General features: G+C 41.6%; 1 protein-coding gene across 1 annotated transcript in view; it reads right to left on the reverse strand.

The window, feature by feature from the left end:
• ITGA9 (integrin subunit alpha 9) overlaps positions 1 to 9,603 on the reverse strand; it is a 233,419-nt gene that overhangs the window by 183,685 nt on the left and 40,131 nt on the right. The window contains exons 9-13 of the mRNA XM_026067943.1: positions 9,369 to 9,506; positions 6,670 to 6,775; positions 5,061 to 5,155; positions 1,908 to 1,998; positions 1,336 to 1,381 (exon numbers count right to left, since the gene is read on the reverse strand). Of these exons, the coding sequence (XP_025923728.1) occupies positions 1,336 to 1,381; positions 1,908 to 1,998; positions 5,061 to 5,155; positions 6,670 to 6,775; positions 9,369 to 9,506 (476 nt within the window). The remainder of the gene's footprint in view (positions 1 to 1,335; positions 1,382 to 1,907; positions 1,999 to 5,060; positions 5,156 to 6,669; positions 6,776 to 9,368; positions 9,507 to 9,603) is intronic.

A 9,603-nucleotide genomic window follows, 5' to 3' on the forward strand; every position in this document is an offset into this window, starting at 1 on the left:
ATTTCTGAAGGGGTGAGGGGGGAAAAAAAAAAAAGGGGGGGGGGGGAAGCTGCTTTCTTTATCCTAATCTGAATCTAAACAGCAAGAGCAACACACTCCCTAACTGGCAGTAGCTGCAATTAATCAGGCTGGCCATAAAGTCGGTCGACAAAGCACCAATCTCCACAGAAACAAGCAGTGAATGAACACGTGGATTCAGGTTACCCTGCTGTTGTGATATACATTATTTTAAACATCACAAGAAACCTTTCAGAGTCCCCTTTTTTCCGCCCTGCAAGTAATAACAATGCAGGAGAAACCGTCGGAGGGGTTTTGAGCTGCTCCTGAGAAGCAGGGCTGCGAGTCTCACCCGGAGCACAGCTGCTTGCATGGCAATGGGAGAGAAATGTCTTTGCAAGGCTTGACCACCTGCCACAATGATCATCAAGAGCATTTCTTTCTCTCTTTTTCCATTTAAAAAAAAAAAAGTTTTCCCTGCCCTTAACAGAATACAGGTTGGCACATTTGTTCTGCAACTTAAGCATTTGTCTCGCCAGTCTCACTACATCCCTATAACTTCCATTAAGATGCAGAAGTCCCTAGTGACATCTAGCTATTGACAGGATTTTACCATTAAATATTAACAAGTGCAACAATGGAGCTACCAGCAAAATTAAAACTTCCTATTCTCTTCCCCAGGGCTGTGAGCATCAGTCCCAAACCTACCCTAACCTTTGTAATTTGATCTACCAAGCCATCACACCTCTCTCCATCAGACATGAAACAAGCAATTGCACATCACTTACACATTGGAAACAGTAGCCCAGATCCTGGGTGTATTGAAAACACCTCCATATTTCATTTCCTTGAAGGCTCTTATTTCATTATGCATTCCATAACTTGTAGAATTACGTTCTGGCATCGTATACAGCTGGCTTTTTGCTCAGCTTCATTCCCTTAAATCATAATTTGTTTACTTTATGTAAACGTAAGAACCAGTAAAAACAAACAAACAAACAAAAAATCTTCTCATGAATTCAAAAAGCTTTTTGTAAACAATAACCTTTTTAAAGGGGGCACTGAGATGCAATACATATCTCCTTTTGGCTCTAAACCTTTATTTTCTTCATAGTCTTGATATTGTCAACCCTTACTATGCTGTTTAAATTAGATTATATGTTCTCTGAAACTGTTCATCCCTAACATTCTGCTTAAAAAGTAATCCAGCTTGTTTGTTCTGACCACAATAAACCAGGGAGAAAATTTTAGTGGTGGAAGGCTTAGACCACATACCATATAAAGAGAAAACAGACACAAAGGGAAAACAACAGTGGAGGAAAAAGACATCGATCTCACCTTAGAAGTACCACATTGTCTGACAAGAAGGCTCCAACAGTCATATCTGAAATTTTTGTAATGTTTAAACAGTTACAATGGAGTCTGACAGGCACAGAATTCAGTTCTCTCATACCAGTTGGTATATTACAGAGTAATTTCAGATTTTTCTGACTGAAATCAGTTGATCCCTTAAAACATTAATATGTCAAAAGTATTTTTGAGTGCAGGATTGCGTTTGTGAAGTTAGCCCACTTCTACCTCATTATCTTCTTTATTATTACTACTATATTATTGTTTGTTTTTGTTTTTTTAAGTTTATCATTAAGACTGAGCAGCTTCCAAGCAACTTACTACCTTGGCAGGATACTAGTATTCTCTGTTGTCTACCTCAATCTTTTGCTATGATTGCCCCAGCACCCGAATCAAAGAACCAGCTCAAATTCTTATTGGGAGCTTTGGATAACAGAGAGAAAAGGGCAGACCACACACGCAGCCTCCTGTAACCGAGGGAACCTTAATCAGCGACGTGGTCTGCTGTTTTCTGAGTCTGCTGCTCCGTTTCCCTGTTGTTATCAGAACAGCAAACGCACCTGGATAACCATTACCGTCCATATCGACTCCCCCCGATATGGACTGGCCAAACATCCGCAGTGTCGGGCTTATCGTCTGCCCAGACAGCTTCTGCAACAGAAAATAGGCAAGGCGAATTAGTTGGTTACACAAAGAAGCCTCTGATAAAACTTTTGAGCCTGATTTTCAAGTCACTGGGGCTCCTTTCGGTGTGCTGGGAGCCCTGCACCTCTGCAGTCCCACACTTTGCCCACACAGTCCCGTGCGGGAACGCTGCTCCCGGCATGCAGAGCTTCTGCCCCGGACCAGAAGGCGGCCAGAGCTGACTTAGATTAACAAACACACCCACATTACAACTCATATGAGGACCCAAGCAAAATAAAAAGCACATTATGTAGACTTCTTACAGGAAAAAGAAAAATGGAAATTTAAGTGTGCTCTTGAGTTTTTTTTCTTTTTTTTTTTTTTTGCATTGCCTCCATTTAGGTAAATAGAGGTTTTATCCTACATCTTAAGAAAATTAGTGATTAAATGGAACAGAAAATCCTGCGTGAAAACTTCTTTTCACAAAGTTTGCCAACATACTCAAAGTCAAAATGATTATTTTCATCTCCACATGGAAATTCTGTTTTTCATCAGCAATTATAAAGTATTTTGTGTCAGTGTGGAAGCTGTATCTCATTTCTGTCTCCCCAACCCAGAGATTAATTAGCTTCTAACATAGCTTTTTTTTTTAATTACTAACACAAAAACTTTCTCTAGATGGTTTGAATTGTAAATGCTTTTGTCTGAAGCAAATTAATATATCAAAATCTCATTTTCTACAGCAATCTGATGTCTCCCAGCTCTTACTCATTATGTCATCCCACCACTGCAAGACCTGAATTCAAACTAGGATCTGAGGGAAGATGTTTAAAGACAAAAAGAAACCTACTCCAGTAAATAATCCCTAGCCTGTCAGTGGTGCTTCACAGTCTGTGACATGTTACCAGCTTTTCTTGGCCCAACCATTAAAAGTCATTAATATTTGACAAAAAGTCAGACAGGAAATTTAGAAAAAAAAAAAAAAAAAGAAAAGACCAGTTGAGTGGAAGAAAGATATCCTGCAGTCTTGACAGCCAGTTTAAAGGGAAATCAGTGCTCTGCAGTGTACAGAACTCCATTTTTCTATGCAAGGGCAGATAAGATTAAGACAACCGGAAGTAACTTCCTCCCCACTTCACATTTGCATCAGGGAATGCAAATACATTTTTTGGGGGGGAGTCCCAGTTAGGGTGGTAAATCTTACCTACAAACGTCCCAGCAGACATCTGCAGGCTATTACGGTCTAAGAGGCAGAGGTATAACGCTGTTCTGCTTTTAAGTGCCATGACTGAAAACAGCAGGCCACAAAGCCTAGTCAGACGGTATTTATTTCGCACTTACTTAATGTTGCAAGCCAATTAAGCTGCTTCTGCTCACAGCCACTACTAAAGCTGCTCTGGGGATGTGCAGCAACAACACTCATCAGCTATTTAAATGAATAAAGGGGGAAAAGCTAAATATGTATGTATAAAAATTAGTGAAAACATATACCTTGCAGGCCTGTACCTCTCAGCTTATTTAAAAAAGGAAATCCAGGGCATTAAGATGGCTGAGGGGTATAGTAATAAGATACAAAAAGTCTTTCACCTCTAGGTTCAAATTCAGGGCAAGCAGGTAAAGAGCTGAAGTTGTTGCACAGTGTTGTCTGTGGGAAATGAATCGGTGGCACGCTCACTGCCCTGCAGCAGATACTAGGAAAAAGCATCAAAGCGCTGCCCATAAGCAGTGCCACCCCTAGTTGCTTCAGGACACAAGGTAAGGATGGGAATGACGTCAAGATTGAATGACCAGGGTATCCTGCCACCCTCTCGACCTGCGCTCTGTCCCATAGGTCCCACGCGCTGTGTCTGCTGGCCTCGCTCCCAGGGGAGGTAGAGAGAGCAAGCGGGACGTTTCGCTTGCCATGCTGCTAATCTGGCCTCTTTATAAAATGGTAAATTCTCTCCATGAAATGGAAAGAAAAAAAAAATTTGATCCTTTTCAGCAGGAGCTGGAAATCCCCAAGGTTTTAAAAAGCCAGAGAAAACACTCCTGACCAGTGGCTCTCAGCAAGAAAAGGACAGAGTTTTCCAAATACCGCTAATCAGTGCATTTTAGAAGTAGAAGAGGCATTTAACTACCTTTTCTAAAAAGTAGTTCATGGCATAGACATGGTAAGAAGAAGAAGGACTAATCTTCTGTGGTCTGTTACAAGAGTCTCCAATATAACCACTAAACTCTTTAATTCTGCTTAAACTGATTTATTGCAAAGGATCCCACCCAGCAACAAAACAAAACAGTGCAAACTTCAAACACATGGAGGGAAGGAGGGAGGAATCAGGCTCTGAAGAAAAGAAATGTGCTAGACAGAGACTAGGGGACACACGCTGGGCAGCATGAGTATGAATTTGTCTTCTCTATCGCCTGGCTACTGTGGCTAAATTTCACTGCATCATATCAAGGGCTCTGCACAAGACTCTGTAGCATATACCAGCCTAGTTTTTATTTCATAATAACGGTCAGGAAATGGTAGCCCAACACTGCAATGTGATATATTATTATATTGGAAGGAGAGGTCCAACAAAGCTGGGTAAAGAGGTTTCTGCAGGGAACAGAAGAGAAACTTAGCGCCCCTTCCTTCTCACTATCCCTGCTTCTGTGGGAAGAAAGGGCAGCCTCCTAATTATCTGCTAGTCTTTCCGCAATTTGTACCCTCCACCGGTTTTCCTTCATCCTCCGCAGCACTACTGTCTCCAAGAGCTGGCATTCAAGCCCCAAGACTCCACTTGCACCAAGGAGGAAGCCACAGCTGTTAACTGTAACAAAAGATGGGGAAAAATATCTCTTAACTAACATAATTTGACCTCCTAGTGTGGATATGGGCAAGCTTTGGGAGAAGCCGTCTGCGAACTGTGACTGAGAAAAGGATGTGGTCTTTGAATTGCACGAGGCTACCTATAAAGGGATTCACTTTGGAAATGCCACTTACAGTGGAAGACAAGGTTCAGAAAAATCCCATCGTTGTGTTTTACCCCTAAATTTGGTTTACTTCTGCAGGCCCCAGGCGAGTGATTTCACACAGGTGTATCACAAAACACAGCATCACGTACCATAGAGTACTGAGGGACAATACCATTGGCATCTCCATGATAAATATACACTGCTCCTATGTAGTTGTCCTCTTTAGGTGCCCCAATGGCAACATCTGTAAAACAGTAGAGATTACAAACATTTCACAATCCGTTCCACTACTCCACTTTTCCTCAATTTTACATGCCAGCTATCCATAGGAAGACAGCTCACCATGATGATGATGATCAGCACGTTGCTCATGTCAGCCTGGCTAGAAAAACTTGTTTGATTTAATGAAGAGCTCACGCTAAAATAAATTAAAAAAATATGCAAGTGTATATGAATTTGTACATGCATGCGGCTGTGTGTGTGCGCCTAATCAGAAACATGTGATTTTGTTATGAAAATGTGTGTTCATTAACCAACAGTCATGCTCAAAAGGACTATTTTAAACTCTTTTGTATCAAAATCCTCATCCCAGGGGAACGTCTGCTTTGTCAATCAAGATACCATTGGCAAAACAGATTTACTGTAGCACAATGATAAGTGCGCTTGAAAACCCTGGGTTCCAAAATAAGTTGGCTACATTAAATGGATAGGAAGGTAGAAAAAAAGGCTACTGAGGATGCCATTTCAAATTACGTTTGATCCAATCTAACTGCAAACCACTGCAGAAAGAACAATCCCATCTCCCATTCTCCTCTCCTTGTTGGATCTAGTGATTACACAGCTGCTAAAAGTAAATTCTTCCTGGTGGCTTCACACCCACAGACAGGTCCAATTCACTCTGCAGCCTCTTGATCACCAGATCTGACCCACAAGAAGCAACCAGTATGCATGCACCACCTCAGAGGAAGAACTCTCCCATCACTTGTGATGGCAACCTGCAGTGACATTGGATTAGGCATGATGTAAAACTGCACCCTGAGTGCCTTGGAAGAAATAAATCGAGGCACATGCACAAAGTAAATCAGCCCTCGTTCCAAAGTCCTTAATCTGCGCTGCCAGAAATGGGGGCAGAAAAGGTGCCAGTGTCAACACTTCCCTCTCACCTGTTGTTATCACAGCACGGGGCCTCAAGCCAAATGGCCCGTGAAAGGATTAGGGGTATAATAAAGCAAAGGAGAGAGATTATTAATAGAGTATGCAACAGGAGTAGTAAGAGGCTACTTCTTAATTATGCTTTATGATAAGAAGCATAATTGTGCCAATAAAGCTGGAAAGGCTTGAAGACATAAGGAAGCAGGAAAGAAGAAAAGGCCAGACATACATTTCTCTTCTGTTTGGGTAGTGGGAATTTAAAGCCTTTCATGAACCATACAAAAAGAGAAGAAAATGTAACAGCAAGGAAGCAAACCAGAATTAACGAGAAAGTCAGGTACAACTTGTATGGAAGTCAATTAAACACACATCAGGCACAATCAGCTACAAAAGGCTCTAGCAGACAAACCACACGTAAGCGTGGCTCTCCTTGGCCGAAGTCCAGCTGTTGGCCGGGTCCACAGGAACAATGTCACACGGGACCGGCCAACAGTGACCCAGAGCTGCCAGCACAGAGGAGACCAGCAGCGCTGCCGGCCCTGTCAACAAGTTCTGCTTTAAGCCCAAGCTTGTTAGAGAGATGCGCCACAAGGAAAACGCACCAACCTGGGAACCCGTCATCATCGATATCGCCAAGGGAGGCCATGCTCTCCCCAAAGTGCGCGTTGTAGGCACTGTCACCAGCCAGAACCAGCTGCTCTTCCAGGACTCCCTAGCAAGCAGGAAATAAAACAGGCTCAGAAAAAAACACAGTGAGCCCTGAAGTACATGAGGCCTCTTCATGGGAACCCCCATGCACACACTCACAACATATATATATATATATATTTCAGGAAACACCTGGGGCAGAGCTGCAGCCTGACTTTTGCCCTACCACTGAAGTCCCAGTGAACACAAATTACTTGTGTATTGTAAGTCAAAAGGGTTAAAAAAAAACAAAAAAACAAAAAAACAACGTAATCAACTCCAACGGTGGTTTGGGTCTCTCAGGGCACACTCAACAGGCACAAGTGGCATTTCCAATGCAAGCAGCCAGGCTAAACAGAAACCTCCACAAGAGGCGAGGTCAGTGAGCCAAGGATCTGAAGGCTCCCAACTCTAGGCAAACGGGTAAACAGACAAACTGCCTGAGAGTGATAATTTTAGTAGAGAGCGACTTTGGGGGATTTAGTACTAAAGGAAAGAAAGGTACAAGAATCCACTGAAACAAGAATTTATTCTCTCTTTTCTAAAAAGCCCTTAGTGATGCCTATTTCTCAGCATTACTAACACATGACATTCGACAGTGCTCAGCTTTAACTGAACAGCCTTTTTTAAGGATTGGTGGCATTAAGTTTAGGCTGATACTTTTTTTTATTTTTAAAAAGAAAACTCTTTTGTCTTTTAGTTTCGGGTATTTTTTTTTTAAAAAAAAAAAGGACACAAATGATCAGATGATGCACCTAAAATGCTTATAGTCACCAGGGACTTGGTGAGCTGATGAAGGTTTCCAGATCCCTAAGTGTAACAGCCCAGGGCTTGCTTTACTGGCAGACTACATCTGACAAATGAAACCCTCAGTAAGGGCTTATTCTGCTAAACCCCAGTGAATTTAGGAGAATTTTCCCCTAAACAGAGAACATTTGGGCAATTTGAAACTTTTTAAGCACTGGACAGAAAGATTAAAGCAAACCCCCCAAAAAAGTTTTCTGAAATGAAGAATAAGAAGAGAGATTTAATGAAATAAAGAGACAGGGAAAAGTTCAAAATACAAGTAGCTTTGTACTCATATGCCATGAGAAGCCTTATATGGATCTGGTATTTCTTGCCCACCCACTTTCTGATCAGATACATAAGCTTTAGTTTCTTGCAGGCTTCCCTCAAGGGGGAAGCAACATTTCCACAAGAAAACAAAATTTAGTTACGCAACCCAACTTTGTACCCACCTCAAGGGTTTTGTTTTGTTTTTGCTTCCTATGCGAACAAGAGTAAACTGCCCTGTGAAACATGTAATAAAATCTTTTTCTTGGCTGCAGGGAGTTGCTGACTTCAAGAAAATCCCACATAATGAAATTGAAACACAACAGAGAGGAATCAGGCAGGCTTGTATGTGCAACTCATTTCTTTGCAGTCCTCATAGGAAGGGGGAAAATGTAAGCATATTAAACCAAGTGTCATGATGCAGGCTTGTATTATAATGCATTTTTCTCTGATCCATTGCAATGACCTCTTAAGTACTAGTGCTTGCAGAATAAAATTGTGGTTTAAAGAACTGTGTCCAAAAGAAAGGCCACAATCCTGCCAGTCTTCCTGCATGTAACTCTTACTGCAGGAGTAAAAGAAATTCCTGTTAGCTTCTTGACTGTTTTACACAGTAAAAACAAATAATTCAGGTACATTCACACCATAAGCAGGCAATGTTGGTTATTATCTCTCTGGCATTCTGGACCCCATTTTGATAGCCTAACAGCAACACTGCACTATGAAATGCTGGATAACCTGTGGATCTAGCTAAAAAGATAAGACTCGTTTAAAGTAGTATTGATAATTGATGATAAAATTACACCAAAAGCAATTCTGAAGTCTCTGAAATGCTGTCTATAGGACTTCTGGGTGAATGCAGAAATAAACCACTTACATAAAAGTTCTCAAAATACTGATGAGATAAACCAATTTCATTAGAGCCTATAACAACAATCCCATTGAGACAGCAGGTTTTGGACCCAAATATTAAATAAAAGTAAACAATCATGTTTGCCTATAAATACACTATAATAATGATGTTGTTTTACTGATGCAAGAAAGTTCAGACTTTTCCAAGATGGCTGTTGGGTCACGTGAAATCCAACAGTTTCAGCTGGTAAGAATCAAAGGCTTTCATATAAGGCATAATGTAAAGATAGCACAGATTTAACCTTTGGTTTCTCTTCACAAGAGCTCCCAAATCTCCACAGCTTTTTTTCCGATTTGTAGTTTCCAATAACCACCCAAAACACAAAGCAAAACTCAAGTCAAAGCCGCTGACTTTACTAGGTTTTGGCATCCAAACCACATAAAGCCACAAATACCGCCAAGTTTCAACATAAAACCAGAAACTTTCCCAGACCTCCTCGAAAGATTCACAGCTCTGTGATGAATGTGGGCTGGTGTCTGGGAAAACATGATAGCAGACAAGTTTTCCATGACCTCATGTTTTGCTAGAGACACCCAGAATGCCACTACTTGAGACATCAAGTTTCACCAGGGAGTGTTGGGGCAACATGAGCGTTAGTCCACCTGGACCCACGTCCTCATGCCTTCCAAGTTCATCTCCTGTACATACTCACATTGCCTCTGTTGATATAGACTGCGACTTGCCCCTCGTCCCTGATCTCGGAAAACATAGGTGCTCCGACCAGCAGGTCTGAAAGTCCGTCCAAGTTCAGATCAACTGCACATAAGGAGGAGCCAAAGTAAGAGCCCATCTGCAACCAAGCCGAGTCACAACAAAGCGTTCAGTATCTGCCCACACACAGGAGGAAATCATTTAGGCTCGCTCTTTTTTTTTTTTTTTTTTTTTTT

This window comes from Apteryx rowi, unplaced genomic scaffold, assembly GCF_003343035.1.
Source record: "Apteryx rowi isolate R43461 unplaced genomic scaffold, aptRow1 scaffold_265, whole genome shotgun sequence".
In the NCBI taxonomy this organism is placed as follows: domain Eukaryota; kingdom Metazoa; phylum Chordata; class Aves; order Apterygiformes; family Apterygidae; genus Apteryx; species Apteryx rowi.